The 24,243-nt window shown below is 41.1% G+C and overlaps 1 protein-coding gene across 3 annotated transcripts in view; it reads right to left on the bottom strand.

The window, feature by feature from the left end:
• Positions 1-4,494: 4,494 nt before the first annotated feature.
• The window catches only part of ARHGEF18 (Rho/Rac guanine nucleotide exchange factor 18), a 55,977-nt gene continuing 36,228 nt past the window's right edge, over positions 4,495-24,243 (bottom strand). For 2 of the 3 annotated variants that reach the window (XM_026067121.1, XM_026067119.1), the window contains exons 16-31: positions 23,010-23,260; positions 22,118-22,243; positions 20,677-20,794; positions 19,997-20,245; positions 19,089-19,165; positions 17,658-17,836; positions 17,171-17,262; positions 16,619-16,807; positions 15,914-16,051; positions 14,858-14,979; positions 14,352-14,408; positions 13,672-13,719; positions 12,601-13,068; positions 11,510-11,837; positions 9,685-9,807; positions 4,495-9,595 (exon numbers count right to left, since the gene is read on the bottom strand). In XM_026067121.1, coding sequence (XP_025922906.1) covers positions 9,435-9,595; positions 9,685-9,807; positions 11,510-11,837; positions 12,601-13,068; positions 13,672-13,719; positions 14,352-14,408; positions 14,858-14,979; positions 15,914-16,051; positions 16,619-16,807; positions 17,171-17,262; positions 17,658-17,836; positions 19,089-19,165; positions 19,997-20,245; positions 20,677-20,794; positions 22,118-22,243; positions 23,010-23,260 — 2,726 coding nt within the window. In that variant the 3' untranslated portion in view covers positions 4,495-9,434. The remainder of the gene's footprint in view (positions 9,596-9,684; positions 9,808-11,509; positions 11,838-12,600; positions 13,069-13,671; positions 13,720-14,351; positions 14,409-14,857; positions 14,980-15,913; positions 16,052-16,618; positions 16,808-17,170; positions 17,263-17,657; positions 17,837-19,088; positions 19,166-19,996; positions 20,246-20,676; positions 20,795-22,117; positions 22,244-23,009; positions 23,261-24,243) is intronic. The other variant, XM_026067120.1, reaches the window with a different exon arrangement.

Here is a 24,243-nt window from a genome sequence, read left to right as displayed (position 1 = left end):
GGGCCATTTGAGCAGCAGCTGTTTTGTTTATGCTGCCAAGCAATAAATGCTGGCTCCCAGCCACATCCGGCTTTTGCACCAGGGACAAAGTTGCTTCTAGCAACATCAGGTCTCTGTCTGCCTCCTGTTCCTGACGCTGGGATGTTATCTGAGCCCTGCTTACAGCATTTTCAGCAGTGGTGGGGGAGCAAGCATCCCTTCTGCTGAAGCCTTTGCAAGTATCAGTGAATTGTTTCCTCACTGCAAACTATTATTATCGCTAACTGCCTCTCGGGGAAAAACAGCACTCGAAAAGCAGCACACCTGGGTTTAGCTCTGTGATGGGTCCCCATTACTGGCAACAAAGGCAGCAAAGAGCTGCTTTTTATTGCCTTCATCCTCCCCTCACCTGGCAGAAAGCCCTGTCCTGTCTCTTCCAGCTCCACCTCCTCGTRGCAGGAACCAGCTCCCAGCACTGCGGAGAGCACTCCCGGGGAAAACTAGACACCTTTTTCTTTTGCATGCTTCACTTTGGTCCCAGCAGCGCACAGCAGAGACCTGTTTTCCCAGTCAGACATTTCTGTGCGTTGATCCAATCACTGCCTCAGTGCTGAGGCCAGAAGTTTTAGGCTGACTGAACTGCAGCTAAAATTGGTTTAGGGGGGAATTTGGTTACTGGGACAGAAGTCCTCCTGAATTAATACCATCCACTTGGACTCTCAACATAGCTCAAACCAAAGGATCTCCTACTTATGCAGGAAAACAATTCTCAGCACTTCCATTCCCATGGAAGTGCATGTGGTTCTCCCCAGTCAGCAGATCCCCATATCCAGTGTGCGATAAGGTCTAGGTTTGATTTCCTCAATTATCCAGTGACACAGTGAACTGGATGCAACTCCCATATCCACACAGACTTGAGTCCCTGTGCTTAGCACCGGTCCAGCCTCCCATGGGCAGGGGCACGACAGAGGAGGACCGTTCCTTTGGCAGACAAAAGGAAAAAGACTCTTCCTGATGCAACCACTTCTCATCGAAGCAGCACCTAAGCACACCCTGCGCTGGCTGCCTCTACCCGGACCCGAGGCACAGGAGCGTTAGTAGTCAGCCAGCTTCCTTTGTCCTCCCACTGGGCAGGCAAAGGTTCAAAAGCCAAAATCCAAGCATGACATCACTTTTCCACGGGGTGCTCCCTCCTCTCACACGAAGCCTGCAAACCCCACAAACTAGGCAAATACTCAGAGCACCAGAGCGACYGACCCGCCTCCCTCCTGGCCACAAGAGACACGGCCAGCCCCAGCATTCACAGGGGGCTAGAGACAGAGAAACTGTTTTCAGCCCCCAGGGTTGCTCTGGCAGTTCTTACGTGCACCTGGCTAAGCTCACATATCTGCCCAGCTCCTTGCGCTCTTATTCCTAAATCTGAAGAGAACCTAATTCAGTGGCAGCTGAGACCCTGCAGCCAGCTGCTGACACAGCACTGTCCTTAATAGTGCAGAGACGCCTTTGAGCGCTGAAGCAGGAAAATGTGTGGGAAGCAGCAGACACTACCTAGCTGCCAGGCCGTAACACTGCAGTTGCTCTGAGGTCTTCCCTGCAAAGAACACAACCACAGCAAGGCAGAGAGGAAAACTGAGAAAGCGTTACCTAGACACTGCTTCCTGGATTCCCAGCCGCACTCTGCTCAGCCGTCCCTGCCGCCAGCGTGTGAGGGTGGCACAGCCTTTCTCCCTTCTCCACTGGGGAAAGCCAGAGCTGTTAATTGCAAAAAGCAGCACAACAGTAACCGAGACATCACCTTTTCTGGCTTAGAGCAGCTATGGATCATTCAAACGTCCCATGGTGCTCCCACCATGCAGCTAGCAAAGAAGTGGGGCGTGCATGGCTAGGTTTTAGTGACAAGCCATGGTGGCACAAGAAAAACCAAGCACCGTACTATGCATTTTGCCCATGAATTCAGATGTTCTAGAAGGGAAAAGAGCATTATACATCTACCTGTCTGACCACTGAAAGATTTGTGCATCACATGCAGCTCTGGGATGACTTCAGGTCTGTCAACACACTATGCTCCATTTAGTGGAAAGGAACCAGCTGCTGCTTTGGCATGGGAAGGGCACATCTGCATTATGGTGCTCAGCGAGGGTTTTTCATGCTCCTATGTACCTGTACCTCTCCCGCAATGCAATCCCTGCCTTGTTCAAGTCTCCTGTGCATGTAACTCTGTACCAGAGCTAGGGACCATGTGTCTCATACTCCAACACCGCCAGCTCTAAGACAGTTTGGCTTTTATCCTCTGCCAGATCCCATGGGCCCAGAAGCAGCAAACAATGTAGGCATTACACAAGGACAGGCCCCACATCCCTCGTCTGTTGAGCCTTGGGCTGGCCCCATCTCTGGGATGAGAAATTAGGCCGGATTTGAGTCACAGGGGTGAGGAAAGGGAAAGGCAAAACCCAGCACATTCCCACTGTCAAAGCACACTATGGAGCCAATATTCGCTGTGCACGTTTGTCCTCGAGCATCTGGCTTGCCAATGAATCTCAGATGCGCGTATGGGAACCATCCGCCATTCCTCACCCACATGAAAGAGGAAGGTTTAGCATAAAGCTGGTCATTGCCTATGGCCTCGGAATGATTCATCCAAATAGAAAGAATGTGGTTTGGGTTTCGGGTTAATTATCTGCAGATTTTAAATGAGACAAGGCAGGGTGGAGCTGCTGGAACACTGGCGCAAGCAAGTAACAGCTATGAACACACCACCAGCCGTCCTGAAATCACACCCTTGTTGTGACAAATGGAGAATGTGCATCAGAGGAGTGACAGCATTATCAACGACATCGTCAGCCAAGGTGTTTACAGACACCAGAGGAACATCTACGCTGCTGTTGCAGCAAGAACCGAAGCATAACACAGATACACCCACACTAGTTTGAGCACTGATGGCTGCAGCAGTACCCAGCTTCTAACAAACGCAAATTCTGCCTGAGAATTAAACTTGCCCCTGCTGAGCCCTGGGCTGTTGCAGCTGGACAGTCACCAGCACCAAGCTGGGAAGCTGCACTGCAGGGATACCTCTTAGCCACACTGCTCCCTGATCTCGCTTCAYCCAGGCTCTTCTGCCTTTCTCAGAGCCTCTTCCAATCGGTCTGAGGCATGATTAGGGCTGCAGGAGAGTACAGTGCAACTAGAAAAGAGTCCACTGCTCTGGAAGTGCTACCTTTTAACTCCAGCTGTAGACTGTCCCTTTCAGCTGTCCCCATGAAGTCGTTTTGATTCCGTTTCCTGTTGTGGAACAATATTTAGAAACAAACATGAAGAATTATTTCCCTCTTTCTAGCRACAAAGACAGGGAGATCTGAAAGCACACAGAGATAGTGACCTCCAGTGGCCACTGCAGCTCAGCTCCATGGAAGCTGAACAGCAAGCAGGAGCATGTAGATCTAAGGCATTTTCTCTTAAAAGAAGCGCAAATAAGAACTTTACACACACAGTTTAAAACTCCATTCTCTAAAACATCAGTCTTGCTTGCTATAAAGAACAAAGTCACATTGTAAAYACTAGTGTCCCTAGAAGTAAGTTTTTAATTATTTACATACACTGGAAAACCAGAAAAACTGTCTTTCCAATTCAGAGTTCCAGCCTGTGCGGCAACACAGATGCCAACAGCACTGCAGTAGAATACAGTCTGCATTTCTCAGCCTCTGACTCCTATGCACAAAGAGCCGGGATCCTTCAAAGAGCCTTTGATATACATAACAGCTTATCGCTGCGCAAATCAATCCAGACTGCACCACCGGCATTGCCCCATCCAGAACGGGCTGAGGGTCTTCCTCAACACTGGTTCCAGCACAGCATTGAGATGATAAAAAAAAAATTGCACCTCGTTCTTTGAGGACGTCTATCCAAGGCCTGGTTCTCCCACTCTCGCCCTGGTTTTGCATCTGCTCTAATCTCCAGAACTATCTGAGGTTAGTGTTGGGCTAGCTTGTCAGCAAACCGCAAATGAGGATTTTACTAGGAAATGCAGCTTGCTGACTCCGGAGCTGGGGAGCACTGCACCAACCAGAGGCTACGGGACAGTACCGAGAGCGAGGGCTGCCAAACTGACACAAGCAGTAGGCAGAAAGTTTCTATTTCTGTTATACATGTTCCAAATGCAAACTGATACCGTCTGGGACGGAGTCAGGCATGTCTCAGACTGGCCCCATGCAAAGTACCTGTCTGCCAATATAAGCAACTTTGCTCAGCTCACTTTTTCACTTGTATGCTGTGCTCAGTCGTTTTGAGACCAGCTGATTTTTTCTAGAGTGCTCACCTCACTGGCAAAGTCTGCAATTATTAGTACCCTCCACTTAATTCATCCTACGCAGTCCTCCTCTCTGGAAAACTGTCAGTTTTGTTCATATGGCAGGTTATTTCTGTCTGGGTAGAAAATGAGAAGCACATGAGAAATGCTGCTTTGATCTTTAGTCCAAACAGGGGAGAGAGGGGAAAAAAAAAAAAAATCTATTAAGGCAGTCAGTTTTTAAGTTTTTTTTTTATTGCTAGAAGTTGGTTTCAGTCCTATTGCAGTTCTGAAATCCTTCAGTGGAGAAACATTGCAATCATTGTAAAAATCATCATTTGGTGTGCTAAGATCAAGTTTACAATTAATCGAGAGTGCACAATTCAACAGAATATTAACATTTAACCATCAACTTTACAAATAAAATAAGGACTACGAAGATGTTGCTATTGAGTATCAACAGGAAAGGAACTATTTACAATGTTTACATCCTAACAAAAAACAAAACACTTCCCCAACAAAWTGCTCAATTTAACCACGAACCATGATTATTTATTAAATCTTTACAGTGCAAGGTGGGCCTAGAAACCAGACCTAAGACTAAACAGCCTCAAGAGAGTTCACAGCTCTGAGTGAGATGCACGCAATTACACCAACAGGATTTCCTTTCATGAAAGATTTCCTTCCAGGTACAAACAGACATGGAATTTGAAATAAACTTTTCTAAAGTGCTCCAATTTCTTTCAGTACAAAAATATAAAACACTGATTTATAAACATGGCACAAGTGGTATTTGACGTATAACATGCTGATGGTAAATGATGAAGAGCCGTCAGTGGTCACAAAGATGTTGGGTCTGGCCTCGAAGGGACGGGGGGAAGGCTTTTCTTTTACTTATTCAAGAAGAAGGTTATGCAAGGAGAGCAAATACGTAACCTGTCGTCAAGACTTTTCTTGTACACGCAAGAACTGCTGGGGAAGACAACAAAACGCTCCAAATTCCCTTGCACAGGGGCACAACACAGGGACACCACTGAGCAGCACCAGGGGAGCCTTAGCTCCAGTTCTGAAGGACTGAATGTAGAAGTTAAACTAAACATGTATTTTTAACCCTTGGCTAGTCTAATTTTCGACTTYCATTGTAAATGCAAATGGCAAACACCAAGTTCCACGAATGCAGGATCATCTGACTACTACGCAGAAAGACAAAACTGCCAGCAAATTATTTAGAATTACTCCTACCTTTGCAGGAATGCTATTACCTCGGTGAGCAAGCATCTCTAGAAATACCAATTCTTCTGCCTCACACTGGGAGATGATTAGCAATTTCAATTTGTGGAACATGCCACAATGACAATCCACAGATAGTATGTTTAAAACTAGGAGAACGTTTACAATACACACAGGGCAGATGTGCTTCAACACTAGTGAGCATGGAGGGATCCTCAGTCCAAAATACAAAATGACCATAGTCTGAATGGGAAGGAAGAGAGGAAGCATCCTTTACACCAGAGTTTAAAAGTGAAGATCAAAACCACAGTCTCTACATTTCAACATCACAATATTAAATACAAATATGATCATAATCTTAAGGCTGTGACACAAAGCAAAGAAAAAGGCAGTTCAAAGCTTGTACTCTAATTTCCTCCACACCCCAGCTCAGGAAAAAAGCCAAAAAGCACCTGGGAGGCACAGAATTTTGAACTGTCTAATCCTTTGACATCAGTTAGAAGCAAACTTTTATTTTAAGTAACCAAAAAGTCAAACGGAAAGGATTTTACTGAGAATCAAAAGCAGGTCACTTAGCCCAGGACACAGCAGTATTTTGTAATCTAATCTGCTTCAAATGAGAGTTAAGAATCCAAAACTAGCTCACTCGACTGGAGTGATTTAATGAAAATTTGACAGATTAAACTTTGCAAAAGTGAAGAGAYGACACATTTTTCATTTAAATAAAGTCTTTCACTTGCTTCCCTCCCTCCCTTGCTTTCTACAAATAATTTCACCATACTCTGGTCCGTCATTGCACTAATAATGAGATATCACAGCATTTGCTAATTCTAAAGCCTCTCCCTAGTGGAGTACTGTACAGGAAACCACATCAATACCTAGGATGGCACATGATTTTGACCCAAGGGACTATGAGCGGATGAAGATCCAGTCTCTATTCAAGGTAAAAACAGTTGTCATAGCACTAGCTGCAGCTAGACATGTGTACTGAGGACAGATGATCATTTATAAGGTAATTTCTCAGTTACAGAATGAAGATCCATATTCCAAGGAGGTTTTGTGACGYTGAACCAACAGCCTAGCCTGTCAGCGCCCTGCGCCCATTTGCTGACAGTCATAACAACTTATTTGAAGCACTGCTGACAAAGAGGATTAAAACAGTTATATTTCAATTCAAACATACTAAAAGAAATGAGACCTCACTGCAGGCATAATATTTTCCAGATGTCACTGTTCAGTATCTGACTTTGTTCACTGTACAGAGGAAAGAGGAAAAAAAGCAGCCAAATAAACCTCCTCAGTCTATGCAAGTGTTTCTCCCATACTTTAAGACAGACACAACATTAAACCAAAGAAATGTTTCTAAAAATTGTTTTAAATCCTCCGAACAGCCAATGGAGACCTTGCTTCTTGGCTGAGGCTCAGGACATGAGTTCATTCCACTCATTCAACTTAACTTCAGACTACAACTCTTAAAAACTGGTAATCGAAGGAAATGGGGACATAGCATTTTCACTAGGAGTGGCCCAAACCACAGCATAAAGGCAAGAACATATTGTGCATTCTTGCTGCTTCGCTGTATGTTTATGGAAGAAAATACACGGGTATCACAGATGACTGGAGCCTTGACATCAGCAGACTAAAAAATCATTCCTATAAAGGTGTTGGATCTTACATGTTGGCTTGATCAGAATTGATTTTCCTTTTAAGAAGAACAATTCCCCTCCATTTCAACCTAACATTTAGGAATGCAAAAATGAATACAATGTAGAACTATGTTCTAACCATCATCAACATCATATCACAACAATACAAAAATCACTATGTGCCCAATAGCGACCATACTGTATTTTGCGAATTTAACCATTGATAATCTGCATCAGTTCTGCAAGACTGATGATTTACCAAGCAATACTTCGGTATTATAGTGAAGTGTATCCTATTCAATAGTGATAATTTGTTCTAGTAACAAGCCAGATGGTTTGGAGTCTCCTCTCATTCATAACATTGCAACTCCATTGAGTTCAATAGCATTGCTTCAGGTTTACACCAATATCAGTTCACAAAGAAATGACCATTAAATCCAAGGAGGAGTGCTTGCTCCATAAGACAGAATCAGTATTTCATCACTTATCTTCTTCCTTTCATGACGATCAGTAAATTTGGATTTTTCAATTTTTTGTCTGGAGTCAACAACCCAAATTATCACCAGTTGGAAACAAACTTCGTATTTTCTGCTGAAAACGTACAATGTTTCTTGCATTGTAACTACTGAGCTAATTTTAAAACCTTCGAGCAAAGTGAAGTTACTGTCTTAAAGAACATTACTAATGTCACATAGGCCCTAACCACTGAGACAGAGTCAATGATTTGAAAAGAAACTGCTAGATTGCCATTCAGTGCCATTACCATACAACAGAACAGAGAACTGATCAGGCATTCCACCCACCTGTGCTAAAATCACTTTAAACCAGGGTTAAAGATATGACAAAACTATTATCACTCATATTCTGAAAGGTATTAACCCAAGTTTTTAAGCTCCGAGATACTGATTTCTCTAATTCTGTAACAATCCTCTCTGAATAACCTCTTCTGTGCACAACACAGCTGACTGGCCGCCTTCAACATGTATTGGAATACACGTCCTTAGGTGAAGTGCCTAATAAAAACCGAGATACAGAAATAAGATACACCAGATGACTTGTGCAAATTACTACAAAGGGGCACAATGCCTTTTGAACAGAACTATGTTAATACCATCACCATTTCATGATTAAGAACTGACCCATTTAATAAGAGGTGTCCAAGCTGGCTTAGCTTTAAGCAGCTAAACCAGTGGAGGTTTAGCTAATGGTACATTTTTTAGGAAACAGTTCTTTTTCCCTTCATTCCTAACACAGTGTTGCAGAGAAGTCTCTGCAGTAACAGCAGCTTTATTATCTTCTGATACTTGGAGTAATGTCCCATTAAGCTAGCCGACAAACAAGAGATGCAGAAAACTTAGGATTAAGCAAGACAATAAATTACTGCATTCAAACACTTCTTATGTCTTCAGCAAGGAGTAAAATGCAAGTCTCCAAGTTCATTCTGAACCAACTCAGCAGTTTTGCTTGGGAATCTGCACCACTCTCACTAACATGGAGAACTACCCACTACATATCTAAGGACATAGTTATTCCCTAGTGCAAGCTGATGGCTGAAGAAACGTGCATTTAGTCCAGCTCTTCATTACTGTTGTATATTTTTACATGTCCAGCCCTTCATGTCCACAAGCAGGTGGAGCTCCTGACCCTTGAAGACTCTTAAGAAGCTTACCTTCTCTCTTCTACTGTACCTGCTCATCAAACGTGTTCCACTGAACCACTAAAGGAAGAGAGCTGCTAGCCTGGCTCCTGTGAGCGGGTATCACAACGGTTGCCACGCCTGGCTGTAAGGAGACTGGCTTGCTAGTTAACTAGTTATTGAAACATAGTTAGCATAATCCATTACACTGACCATGTATCTGTAATAATGGATTTAAAAATTCTCAGCCATTTGRGGCCTACTACTAAAATTTTTTTTACATAAAAAATCTGGGAGGTTYGACATCAATTAAAACAGTTTACTTCACAAGATGGTGCCCACAAAGACCGTAGATTTACCAAAGAGAGCAAATTACAGTAAATAGCAGCATTTTAATATGCTCTGAATTTATATATCCWTGCCATGTATCAATACATTTCCATGTTTGGAGAAATTAAAAGCAAATTACTACTACTGTGTCTTCATTCTGAGCTGCTGGCAGAGAAGCCAAAAAAGTAAAACAGTAATCCTGGTCTGGTCCTTGCTAGTATTAACGGGGCAGGGATGAAAAGACATCCACATCAGGTCTCTGTCACGTTGAACACTTGGGCCTGAGTTCTTGAAACAGTATGTCAGAAGACTAATCTTTAAATGGAAACAATTAGAAAAAAATTACGTCTTCTTTGCTGGTATCATCTTGCACATTTAACAGAGTCGGCGGAGAGGCCACCAGGGTCTGGACAGGAACATTACTGGGTTTGAATAAGTTTGCTGAGGCAGATGAAAGTGCTTCTGGCTGAGCATCAGTAGGGCCATACGATTCTATAGAAGACGAGAAAGAAGAAAGATTCATGACACTGCACAGAAAGTCTGATGCATCTCCACAGATGAACAAGTTGGTCAAGACATACCTGGCTGGAATGCAGTGGTCTGGCTGCTTGGGAGGACTGGACTTGCTGATCGCCTGCCTCTCAAGACACCCTCCTCTCGTCCAACAAGCTTGGGGGGAATCAGCTGTTTCTGATCAACAGATGCTGAAGAAAATATTTAAAAAATTAGTATTTCATCCTGGCAGTACATAGATTTAATTGTTTCATGCTGGGGCCCATTTTACTGGCACCTTTGCATATCCAAGAAAGCTGCTGTTCCACAAAGAGCTGGTGCTCCTGTTGCAAATTACTTAATTTTTCTCTTCGGTTGCTTACAATATAAGTACATTCCCTCTCCTCATCCTTTAGGATTTCTATTTCAGTTACCAGCAGCCCTGACAACCATAGATTTAAAATAGAGTATTAGAGAGCACAGTGGAGAAAAGTATCGTTGCCCCTAACATTCAAGAGACAATGGCTATTTGCTACTTTTAATGCTGAGAACTGTGATGAACTTTTGTCTCTGTTCTCCATCTGTCTCACAGCTGCTCGGCAGCAGAGTACATTGCTGTTATGGCCTGTCAGTCGCTTAATTTCAACAATAAAAGCAACTCACAAGAACAATTGTTCTGGATCCAGAGAGCTCCTCTTCTCCCAGTATGCATTCCTTACACATCACACAAACCAAATTCAATACACAGTATTTTGCCTCTGGTACAGAATTCTCATTCCATTTTATTCTATGATCTACATATGGGTCTAACAAGCATGCAGCCCACTAATGCTCATGAGAGAACAGAGATCAATATATCTGAGTTTTATACCTTTCATAAAAATTCCAGAAAAATACCATTAAGTACTTTTCCACTGCAGAGATCATTATGTAAGAGTTATTAAAAAATGAATCTGGGGAGATGTGGTATTAGAGCTTTATTTTCCCATTTAACCAGCATTTGGTATTCAGGCTAAGAGGATATCAGGCTTTATTTATGTGCAAAAACATAAGCAAGTCCGTAATTGCATTAAACTTCAGGCAGAACATAGAGAGACATTTCTACAATGTGCAAAAGCCCTCTCCTGCAACAGACAGGTTTGGCCCTGAGTCCACTACAGTAGTGTAGGCCTAGGTGACATGTAAACTTGCCAGGTCTGAATCCTATATAAAGCTAAAAAGATAATTTTGTAACTTAAAACTATGGGCTATTCTCCTAAGCTGGAAGTAAGGCTCTTTTAAGCAGTAGAAAAAAAAAGTGGTTTTTGCTGGGTCTATCATTGGCAGAGATCACTACTTCAGTACCCAGCAGTTAGCAGCACAAATTACACTATGACAGGGTGACTGCATTTTTATTTGTTTCTATTTCTGACAAAATCAGTCCCTTTAAGCTCTGCAAAACACACATCTGAATTTTGGCCTGGAAATCTGTATTTAATGGTGCTAAGAAAGGCATCGCATTCGATGTCATTACAACTCTGGACAGTCAGGGAGAAAAGGTTAAGCCAGCATCAAAGTGTTCCACACACGCAGAACAAGCAAAGCATTTGCTGTTTTCCACTACCACTACTATGGTGGCATATCAGGCAAGAAGATTTTACATCCAGGCTTACAAGTTCTCACCACAACTCTGTCCTGTTAGGTCAAGACACTCCATTTTCAGCATTACCCATTTGGGCTACATTTCCAATTCAAGCAGTATACACACTTAACTTTTAACTCAAGATTTTTATGGCCTATCAACCACAGTAAGAACACTAACAATTCGTAGCACATTAATTTCTGGCCTCCACAGGGGTAGCCAAGGTTTAAACTATCATATTCTGTCTTCCTGTGATGCTGGCAGAGCTCAAAAATGCATTCAAGTACACTTACCTGAACTGTCTGTCCTATGAGATGCTTTGTTCTTCCCACCTTTCTCTTTGCTTCCTTTTGTAAAGGTGGCAAGCTTAGTAGGAATCTGCTGCTGAACCGCAGCTGGTTTCTGTATCTGATTAGTCGCACTCAAGAGATGTATTGGCACTTCATTCTTCAGCGCAAGAACCGGACGATTCTCCATGGTGGTACTGTCCCTACGAATCAGCTCCGTCCGTTCCAAGTAATCCATCCCAGAGACGCTCACTCTCCCAGAGGTTTTCAAGACTGGCAGAGATGGTTCTATCCCTTCTCCATTGAAGCTAACGGAATGGCTCAGCATCTGATTCTCAATGAGAAAAAAGGTATTCTAAGTAAAACTAGTATTTTCATACTCTAAGAGATAATGAGGAGAGACCATCCTCAGTCCTGCACTTTTTTGTGATAAATGCAACAGGCTAAACCAAGCCCAAAGCACAAAGGCAAACAGAAAAAAGAGGAAGAGGAACTCGGACTATGCAAGTCCTTGAAAACTGAAAAGGACCTCAGCAACTCTAGACTGCTTAAATGTCATACCTAGCACAGGAACCAAAAAGCAGATTGCACTAGGTGATGATAGACTGGAGAGAAAGCAGAACTTTCAGCCAGTGAAAAATGAGCCAATTTCATCAGACCTCAAAATGCACACTTTGAAACAGAGGAGATGCTTTTAGAAATCAACCGTGCAAAATGCTACCAATGTAGCACACCGTCTGCAATCATCTGCCTGCAGTAGGGCAGTTCCTGTATTTAAAAAAAATCTTCAATCAGCCAGGTTCGAAAGTAACCTTTTCTCTGTTTCTACCTTTTTTAATATATTCTCATCATCAAACGTCTGGGTTGAATTTCACAGACACCTGAGGAATTGCCGAGCTCTGATGTCTCTCACTGCGGTCCTTGTCAGCTATTTTAGATGATGGTACATGAACCCCCAAAAGCAGCAAACAAGGATAGTCCGTTCCCAGAGAGTTACATCGTTGAGACAATGTTAGTGCTACAAACAAGGGCAGCCTTCATTCAGCAGCAAGCAGGTATCAGTTAGAAATCAAACTCCAAGAATACCAATTCCTTACCTGCCCCAATTCTGGGGAGCACGTGCCTGACACTGTGTTCTGTTTCTTCAGCTTCCTTAGCTGATCTATACGCTCTCTCTCTTTCTCAACTGCTCTCTGAGCTTCCCGCAGCCTCTCCAGGTCATGCTGATAGGCCTCTCGCTGCCTCTCTAGCTCTTCCTTCTCCTGACTCAACCCATCTTTTATCTGCCGAATCTCCTCTTCGCGCTCCTGCAGCCGGGCTTCTGTGCTTTCAAATTCCCTCTGCTGCTGACTTCTTTCCCGTTCCCAGCGCTGCTTCTCCAGCTTCAGCTGGTTCTGAAGTTTCTGTACATTCATCTGTTCTTCCCTCTGTTTTTCAAAGTTACGCTGCTTCTCCTGCTCTAGCAGCAGGTTGCCTCGTGTAGACTGCAGCCGGTACTGCTTCTCCCGGTCTACCATGGTGGCTCGTTGCATCTCAATATAGCTGTCCTGCTGAGATATCACTGCCTGGAGGGGAAATAAGTCCATCGTAAGGCCCATGGGCTCAAAAAACATGTACAACAAAGTAAAAGACAGCAGCATCTACCAGAGTTGATCGCCAAGACCTTTGTCTTCAAGTGCAGGTCTAACTTCCCCAGCTTGTACATACCATCACAAATGGCAAGATACTACAGATGGCTGAGCAAAATGTTATTTTTACATATGTCAAAATTAACACCTCTTGCATGTAAAACTATGACTCTGAATCTGACAAAATCACTTAAAATATTACTTCTTATAAAATTACAGTAAATACATACATACAAGTATATATCAACAGTAACAATTTTATTAGATGTATCTCAGTAGCATGGAGATTAGATGGAGCTCAAAGCAGCAAGAGAATTACATTACATTGCATTAGCAGGAAAAAGGATTCAATTGTTTAAGACAAGAYCTACAGTTCTTTCAAAAACTGGACACAGTGTTTCCTTGAGACTCAAGTCTTAAATTCTGGATTTCACCTAGCTTGTTTAGGGGATACATCCAAGGTACTTCCTCCATACCTGCCTAAAATTCATTAAACCTAATGCCTAACAAAATTTCTTAGATAGTACGTAGTGGTTTTACCTGTAGACTGAAGAGCAACTGTAACAGCGTTTGTATCCTTTGGACAAGCTGAGGAGGGAAGGCAGGGAGGAAAGACRACATTAGGCACTGTGGAAGAGGGCTCTGTTTTGACGCAGTATTAAGACTTTTTTTTTTTAAATAATAAACATAATCAATGTTATCTATACAGAAACACACACAATGGAAGCATGGCAACAAGAGTATTCTAACATGGTAGTAGCCAATATAGCAACATGCAGGCACAATCAATTTGAGTATATTAGCCTTTGCACAAATATGCCCTCCAAATCTCACTGGGATTCCAGGGAGGAATCTTCATCATCAGTTTTCTTCACATGAGCTATTTAATGACCGCTTCCTGCTATGCTCCAGGTGTAGCACTCATGAGAGGGTCAGAGGCAAATTTTGTCAGTGAGCTGAGAACATACAACCCTTCCAAAGATGCAGGAAAAGCAGTTAGCCAGCTCTTTGAAACATTATTTGCGTACATACCCAGAACTCATCTTCGTTTTCTAATGGGGCTTTTATCTCTGCATTCATAATGCATTAGGAGCAGTAAGGTACAGTTTGTTAGTGAGCTTGTGGTTCTGCAGACATTAAAAATATTGTTTTCTTTTGCATGCTATTATTATTATTATAGCTAATTCCCTTTACATTTCCTAACAGCAGTAGCAACATACCTCAGACTCTATGGTGGGCTGCAAACCACTTCTGTCACCCAGCCTTGCTGCATCACTCTGGAAAAAGACAAAAACAACATGGGTCCTAGAGCATACATCTTGGGCAGTGGCAGTGCTGCCAAACACTTTGGAAGCATTYATCTCATTAGGGAACGGTGTTTACAGCTGGAACGCAGATTGCTCCCCTAGACTGAAGGAGGCGTATCAGAAGTACTTAAGCCAGAGGCCAGACTGARGCAAATGCACGATCATTAAAGGAACTAAAGATACAGCATCAAATGAACAAGTATAAAACCAAATTATCATGCCTCCCAAGAGCTAAGCTACAAGCCATCAACTCGCCCCACACAAATAGCCTTAATAGAGTCAAGCAATTTCACAGAATGCTGTTACAGTYCAGCCCTACCAACTATTAGGACTTTTGGCTTTCAGAGGTTTGTCCTCCACCACTATTACGACAAGGGCCGTCAGGAAATACATTCAAGTTATACATAAGCCCAACATACAGTTTGAGATCCTTCTTCTGCATCAAAAGGGAGGTCGTGGAGCTGCACATCTGGATTTACTGCAGGGCCTCTCCAGTCCCACTGCCTCTGATCTCCACCACTGTTCTTCCTAAAACTACCATCTGAAAGAAGAGTGGAGTGTGAGTGGCTCACACCAGCACAGAGCCTGTGAAAACTCACTGCATAACAGACCAAGCAGAAAAAAATTGTGATTTTGAAGTTAGAACCAGATTGCAACTGTGTGGCTTATCCATACTGATTAAAAGAAGTAAGAAGTAGACAACAGGAAGAATGCGACTGCTCAAAAAGGTATTAAAAACTTGAAGAGAGTTAGTTAAGATAAACAGGGAGAGTAAGGTCAAATTACATTATACTACTTTAAACGAAGTAACCACAAAGCAGCGTGAACAGGAGATCACCTGTAGCCACCAGAATGATGAGATACTTGTTGGCAGAAAAATCCTATTCAAAGCCAGCACTGCTGTAACATGCAAGGAGGTAGGGGGAGATGGAAACCATACTGCATAGAGTACTACAGACTGACAGACGTATATAGCCCTTCACAGGCAAGTGAAACAATTTCTAGAGATAAACAACCAGTGAGATAAGGACTGCTTCATTTTTCAATAAACGCATGAAATAAAAATGAAGGGAAAGAAATAGTATCTAGTATTTYTATTTATTTCATTAATTAGCTGATAAACCACCTGTGCCAACAGGACAATTTATATTATCCAAGAATTCAGCAACCCTTTAGTGACTGTGCAGATACRAAAGAAAGTGCAAAAAGTTTTAATGATTTAACAATAAAAAACAGGCAGCTGAATTCAAATTCCCTGCATTTTCAAGCTTAATTTTTCATCAAAATTAAAATGCTACGTGGAATTGTGGTAATTAGAAAGTACGGATTCAGGTAATAAATAATGCCCTTAGCAAACACCAACTAAGAGCCCTACTCTGCTCTCTAGTGTTGGTACTGGAAGTATAAGATACAACATGCTGATACCACATGGCATCTAAAAATCTGCACTTGGCCCCCACAGCCCTATTTCTTACTTTTATTTGAAACTGAGGGGCTGCTGTCATATCCTCCAAAGGTCTCTGCTCTCTTGGGGAGTCCCGACCCAAAGCTATTTTCAGGCTGACAGGATCCATTGCCCAAGTGAGTGAAGATGAGGTTTTGGAGATTTTCAGCTAGGAAAGAGGAGAACATGCCATTTTAAACAGCTAGGTCTACACAGCGAAACAACTGCATCATGCTAACAAGTCACAAAAAATACTTCAGTCATCATGCACGTCAAAAGATCAGGCAATTTGAGAGCTTTCGTACAGTACAGATGGATTTTCCTTTACRATAAACTCCTTATKACAGGCTCTTCATATTGCACATATGAAGATAACCTCCTCCTTGAATATAAGGTTAGGTTATTAGGACTTGAGTGGGTTTTTGTCAAACTCAAAGCGATGTCTGTGCTTATTCTCTTTCTAACTATGCTATCCCTAGATAGACTATCTTGTTCTAGAACCCTCCGATCTAAATAAACAAATAAATAATCCAAGCTGTAGATAAGGTTCTCTACCTAAACACACAGGGTGCGCTTTACCTATCTKGCAGATTGGTTCTGAGACCAAGGAATCTGAACAGCATTAAGTGTCATGTTATTACAAGATTTTCAGGACCAACAAGCCGTACTTAGATACTGTGTGCTTAGCCACACTTGCATCTGTTTAAACACATACACATTCCCACATTGCATTTACCTTCTGTCACTGCAGACTTCAAAATCACCTCTCCTTGCAGATTCTCTGAGATATCCCCCCGAAGAAGTAGTCTAGATCGGACTCCTTGGGAATGGTCTTCAAAGCCATTCATTTCAGACATTTCTAGATAAATCTGTTGCTTCTCAGTCAGACTTTGCAGAATCAGGTCATCTTTCATGTTCAAACGCTCTAAAGGAAGAAACAAACTCAGTTCTGCCCTCCAAATCACTGTAAGAGTACAGTGCTAAATTCAGAAGATTATTCATTTTATATTTAGAGCATCAAACATACAGATATAATTAACAGTTAAAAAAAAAAAAGTGGGAAAAATCCATGGAGCATACAAAGCTTTGCTTCCTGTTCAACAAAAAATTGGGAAGTTTTTTGTCTAATTTTATTAGACTTATTTAACTATTTCTATGCAGTCTTGCAATATGTTGAAAGACTTATAAAGGAGAAACTTGATCACATCATGTGATAAAAGAACAAGATGGTCATAAATCACAAGTGATGCTGAGAAGCTGTTCGTGGAATATATAACTAAGCCATTACCTTGAAAATCTTTTAACTTAGCAGCTCTTGCTTCAGCCAGCCTCCTTTCTGCTTCAGGTTCATTAAACGTTCCTCCTTCTTCATCAGGACAGCTGTAAAAAGGGAGAGACAGAAAGATGTTTGACTTACACATTAGATAACTTACAGCCATCTCAGGATTCAATCCATGTCTTTGCCTAGGATGCGCTTTATCTTCTGTTAATCTTCCTCTCTTATCCAAAGCCCTGTTGTATTTGGTATCAGTGGACTAACCTTATTTATTTCTTTTTTTAAAAAAACATGACAAAGTCTTAGGATGTTTTTTCTTGCATCTTTTATGCATGATTTCTTCACAATAGGCATACACAGAAGTACATGCTTCACTCTTACAAAAAAGAGTTTTGAGATAGTTAAATGTATTGTTAGCTAAGGTTACTCCTATGAGGCCTGCTGAAGAGGAGACAGATGAGCAAGAATTCAAGCCCTCCGGCTTTCATTCACAATTTACCTTTCTACAGCTCTGCGAATGTGAGCCATCCAAGAATTCCTCTCTTCTTTTGAGCTTGTATGAATTTCATACATTTCTGGTCCTTTTAAGGAAGCACTAATTAAGAACATTGCTTTTTCCTCATTAGCTACCTCTCTTACAATCAACTTTTGCAATGAGATAACTGGTGGTTTAGAGTCCTGTGAAACAAAATATAGTTTATTGCACTATATTACATGCATTCTTTAGGGTTAGTGCTTCTTAGCCCACCTCCCCCTCCCCGCCCCTTTCCTATTTATACAGGGCCATCATGAGCTGTAATGTTGTAACATTATTACTTTACTACTACAGCCTTTTCGCATGACACTTTTGACATCTGTCATTTTTTACTCATCAACCATAGATCAAAACACTGAATATAGAATGTACATTCCAAAAATAAGAGGTCTCAGTAGCTGGTTGAGCATTAAAGCATGCATGGATTTAACCACCYGAACATTCCCACTGGGTTCCAGAAATCAAGCAAGGCAAGTCAAGCAAAAGCAAATCAAGTTAAAGGCAAGAAGCAGCAATTTCAGTTAGCCATTATGATTTGTGAAAGTATCCCCATTCTGTGCATTAGAACATGGTCAATTTGAAAAGCCATTGCTTTTATAACCCTGAAGTCACCCAAATAGCTTTTGCCATTAGAATTCAGCTCTAATGTTAATGTCTTGAAAAAAATATATATCCAAAAAAAACAATTACATAAAATAAATTGTTTCTTTGTTCCTGGTTCCATTACAGTCAGAACTGAACCAGATCAGTACAAAATGTACACAATTAACTGCTCTGAGGATACCTGTGGAAATGCCCTAGAAAAACAGGCAAATCTACCGAGTGTACCAAAGTGCTGCAGTAATTACTTTTGCATTTAATGCTGGTTACATTTGCTTCAGGAAAATTCTCAGCCTCCAGTAAGTCATAGGTTACTATGGTCATGGGCTTACCATTTCCCTCGCTGAAGTGGAAGATTCCTTCCCTTCATATTAACATACAGAAGGAGGCCTTATTTGCAAGTGCCTTTCAAACTAGAGTTCTAGCATGTTTAACATATATGACTTGTATAAATAGCAGCATAACAGAGCTTAGTGAAAGGGAAAGTCGCATCATAAGAAAAAAAGGAAGTAGTGAACCCCAGGACATGCTCAAGGCATCAGAAAACCACAGGAGATGCCACAGCTAGAGCAGACTGATGCAAAGGAATGTTGTTTTGTACCAAGAGACAGCAGGAGCACCAGGACTGCTTCAGGAGAAGTGACTCTGTAATAGCTAACTTGTTTAACAACTTCATTTTCCTTCTGAACCTGCCATAACAAGTATCTAACATTTCTATCTGTATTTCTTCTGTAGTTACTGTCACTTTCATAAATATGGTGAGTGAATGTATTAACTAAGGAGAACAATACCTACCACTGATGCAAATACATATTTTTGGTCCTTTTCTTGTAATAGCAAAAGTACATCAGTTAACAAGACTGCCAGAATATCTATGGTAGAAACAGAAAGACAAAAAATTATTTTAAATCAGAAAGACTGATGCAGACTCAAAATCACTTGACTTAAATTTCCCGTGGGACAGGAACACAGGAGACAGGGACACGTCAACGTTTGCAATATTGGGTCTCCTACCACATTCCACTTGGGATCCCCACAAATAGCCTGCACAYGTGCAGAACCAGCAGAATACAAACAGCCCATTTAAAACTTGAAAACACCTGCTTAGGCACRCTACACATGGACTCAAACACTCATGAGGGAACGCTGTCTGCCTCAACAGCAGATTCTTCTGGAACTGCAGATGTTCCAGGTACCAGTACCAGGGATTCTTAGCTGCATTATATGAGCCAGTGAAGCTTCTCCTTGAACGTTTGAGCCATGAAGCTGTTAAAACATTCACTGGTGGATGCTGCTTTAATTTTCTGGCAAAACAGGCATTATGTAGAACGAAGGTGTCATGGGGTTGACATGACACAGCTTTTCAAAGTGTGAACCAGAGCTCGCACAAGATAATGTCTTTCCACAGGAGACTAAGTCAGTATGACTCAAAGCTTTGTCATCTATCTAAAGACCTTCCACTTGAATTGGGAAGCAGATCAGACAGATAATAAGCAAACAGCATAAGGGACTTATCATGCACCATTACAGAGATGCTTATTGGACAAGCCAAGAATAGAACAAGTGCTATTTCCTCCAACATCCTATTAATCAAGCAGGTTAYTGTCATCCTACTTTATACTCAATCAATCGGTAATAAACAGTTACTAAACAAAGAGAAATCTTGTTTCCTAGTTGCACTTTTCCCCTTCCTAGTCCTTTACCTTTGAGTCGCCCTGATGCAGCTTTCCAGTACAGCATCCCATCCAGCAGAAGCCGCCTCCGCCCCATGTCATCCTTCCGGAAGAAAAGCCCATTCTTGCATTTCCCAGATGATTTTAGCTCCATTCTATGCATAATCTCTTTAAGGCGCTGCCCCTTCTCACACTCATTTACCATGGCATCCACATGAGTGATCGTGTCCTTAATTAAACTGAGAGCCTGTGTCAGCTCTTCATAATCTTTAGTTCCAGCTACAAAGAGGGAAGAGTAGCAATTAGTCAGATTTTGAACTCTGGAATGCAAAATGAGCCCTCCAAACATATTTTAACATGAAACGTTTCATACTCATATCTAACAATAATTTCCAAGTGCATAAGAATAAATAAATAATTTTTAAAATGACTCCTAAAGCACTAAATCCCCAATGAACTGACAGGCTTAATTATTATGATTTCACAGTGGTAGACTTGAAACTGAACACTCCTGCTCTTGACCCTCTGATGAGGTGTAACTGATCTGGATCTGCATCTAGAACCACATCTTCAGCTAATAAAGAAGTGAGGAAGCAGGTATAAGGCAGTACCAGCCTGTTCTCCTTGTCTGAGGGAAGATCATGCAAAACACGGGAGAAAAAGGATCAGCAGACAACTATCAGGCATCTAGGAAAGATTAAACAAACTACCTTCGGTATTCTGAATAATACGTTCCACCAACACTGGATATTTGGTGATGCGCTGTGTAACTAGAAGGATACACTCCTGAACACCAAGTCTCCTCACAATGGAACAGTTGCCTATTTTCTAGAAAACAAAAGACAGACCATTCACGTGCTCTGTATATATTGCTCTTCTAACTCCCTCCCCCCTCCATTCACACATTTTCTGTCTCAAAACATTTTTGTACAACTAGGCATAGCACCACAAAATTAGCTGCATTCTTTTACTACAGCAAAACTCATGATAGCAACCAAAAAAGGTAATTTATTACTTTTTGCTTCTATTACTAGAAAAATATTTTAAGTATTATTTTCAACTACTGTTAATTAAATCTGGAGCCAAGCAGAGAAAGTTCCAAATTTGAACAGCTGGACTGCCTATCTGCTAACTATCTATATTTTTTATATCTTTAATAGGATCAATTCTTAAATACGTAGAAAGTACTATATTTTTAAAATCAGACCCAACCACCTAGTAGTCAAATTATGTCAATAATTAATAAAATACGTATTTATTTTATCACTTTATGTTCACCACTATGTTGATCTACAGAAATAAATTTATGTTTAGAAAGAGAAGACTGTAAACATCAGAATCTCAATAGTTGGCCTGACTCCAGATACGACACAATCCTGGCAGCAGAATACAATACCAAGCTCTTTTTTTTGACAAGGGCTGAGGCTATATATTTTAAAACTCACTCTGTTCACTTATTTGGTTCCTTGAAAGGAGAGTTTTTTCACTTTTGAAGACACCTAGTTAAGAAGAGCTATAACTACAGAGCCATGTTGGAAAGTTCACACAGTATCGCTTACTAATGACTGGAAAATGAGAATACTTTGGACTGTGCAATGCCATCTAAGATTCAGGTTACATGCTTCCCGTTTGGCTGTGTTTCCCCAGCCCTTCCTATTAATTGCACATTACAGTGCAGAGCAGATAACAGAATGCCGTAGAGCCAATCTCCTGGCTTTGGAAAGATGACTAGAGCAGAACAGGAAAGATGACAGGGCAGAACTAGAGCAATAATACCTACCTTTTCTACAGCGTTTTATCAACAGCATTAATCACCGATTTGATTTATCAAACCAATTCATAAAGGCAGTCACCTATCAAGGCAGTCAGTGACAGAGGCATGAATAAAACAAATATCCTAGTCCCAGTCATACACACTCTCAAAAGAAAATACCTGCCTGCCTCAAATTTAACACCTGCTAACTGTGGTTTTGTGTCCAAACAGCTCAAGAGACCAAAAATATAGAAAGCTAACAGACCATCAAATAACAAGATCACGCTTCTTTAATTCTGTTCATTCAAATTTAAGATATCTTCAAGAACAAAATAAAACCCAAAGTAGTCAAGTGTATGTTGCTCAGTCAGAATGGAAGGTTTCTAATTGTTGTTTACCTTTATTAAGTTTTGGAACTTCTTATTGCTCTGGAGAAGGTCTTTATAGTGACCAACAGCTTCATTGTGACCACAACAGAACACACCGTATTTTTCTTTCATTCTCTCCCCATTTTCGCCTGAAAACTAATTGGAAATAAAAGGATGGAAAACATGAATCATTAACAATATACCTATACACTACAAGACCTGGATTTAACCAGGTTTTATGGTAACTGACTTCTGAGACAATGTTTCTTTGATATTTCAATTTCCTCTTTATTGGAAATGAGAGATTTATGCAGTGTGACATCAGAGAGCTTGGAATAACATAACACAACCAATATTAATTGACTGCTGTCATAATGAGAATTTTTAAAAGGACTTCTGGGCCTCTGCACTTCCAAAGACTGAGAGCTGTAAAAGGTGAAGGGTAAAAAATGGTCATGATATATGAAAGAAATTGTTTTGCATCCACTCCAGACCAAAAAGGGCATTAAAATTAGAAGAAGCAGTGATCAGTTGAAAGGATCTTTACTACATTTTTAAAGGGCCAAAATCAAAATGGTCAGCATTAAATGCAGGAGAGCTGTGATCAGGAAGGACACCAACAATATGTTACTTGACTTTTGGAACAGATGAAAAATAAAACTGAATCATTTGCAGTAGCATACCACAACACAGACATGTACATGGACCCAAAGGAAAACCATTTAATGAACATTCCACATTATTTGTGACCAGATGTATTCCTGGGAGCCAGAATCACACACTGTACTAGGAAGATAATCTTAAACCCAGTGTTAAGTGAAGGCCCTATTATATTCGAGCTTTACAGGACAAAAAGCTAAATGTAAGATTAAAGTTAGGAATTTAATAGTGTCAGCTGATGTTGGTAGAACTTAATTCACACCTGCTTTACCAAGATGTCCCCAATGTTCTGGATAATATAATTTCGGTCACTGCCTTCTTCCAAGGACTCCCTTCGTCGCTCCTTTAATTGCAGCAGGAATTGCCCATGCATCTCCAGCAGCTCATCCACACAAGGGAAAAGTTTGTTGATGACTGCATTTGGGAACTGCAGTTCCTCTCTCATGGCTTTGGAGTACACCTTCAGCATAATTTTCAGTGTTCTGACATGGTGCATTTCAGTCTGCATTAGTTCTGGGCAAGAAGAAAAAAAAAAACAAAAAACATGAGTCATTTATACGCTGCGCAATGACTAGTAAAGATATCACAGAGCAGACTCTGAAAGGCAACATCTTTTGCAAGCAACCAGCAAACCCATCACCAGAATAACAATAGCTAGACTGACTATCCTGGATCTATAAAACATGCCTACTATTTACCTCTTACTAGTATAAACCACTAACAGAACTATACTGATACATATTTGAGGCCATAAAACCTTCCCCAATTTTAAGTGATGCAATACACATTTCTAGTTTCTGAATTTAAGTACTTCCAAATATGCTTTGCAGTAAAAATAACAAAAAATCTTCCTTTTAAAAGAAAGCAAGTAACTCCTGAGAAATTCTGGTCTAATGCAGACCATCCGTCCAGATGAAACATCTAATTAGTGTAATCTACACCTATTATATAAGACAGAAACATGCAACACTACTTGTAACTGCTAAGAAGAAGAGAATAAGCTGTTTTCAGTATCAGAGGGGCATGACAAGATAGACAAGAGGTAGCAGTCTTACACTGCAGCAAGAGAGATTCATAGCAAACATCAGGAATAACTATTTCCTTGTCATCACAAGGATTAACACTGGAACAAATTGCATAGAGCACCTTTGAAATCTCCATTTTCAAAGATTTTTAAGAACAAGTTAAACAAAACTGTGACATCCAGGTGCAGCTGATTGTGCATTAGCCCAACAGTGAGGACTAGATGACATCTTAAGTTTCCTTCTAGCTCTGTTTTGTATTGTTCTAGATCTCAATAGAAGCAAACTATTCCAGGGCTGCCCATATAGCTTTGTTAAGGTATCATATCATCATTGAGAAAAGAATACAAATGTCACTGATGTAAAGTTCTTAAATTTGTCCTGCTAATCTCCCATCTAAGTAGTGACCGAGATTGACCCTACTTATTGAAAGACATCTCCCAGGCGCAGTCGAGCTAGGGATATTCCCTAACT

This window comes from Apteryx rowi, unplaced genomic scaffold (assembly GCF_003343035.1).
Source record: "Apteryx rowi isolate R43461 unplaced genomic scaffold, aptRow1 scaffold_254, whole genome shotgun sequence".
Taxonomy (NCBI): domain Eukaryota; kingdom Metazoa; phylum Chordata; class Aves; order Apterygiformes; family Apterygidae; genus Apteryx; species Apteryx rowi.
The sequence above is the reverse complement of the archived record's forward strand: the minus strand, read 5'-3'. Positions and strand labels throughout refer to the sequence as shown.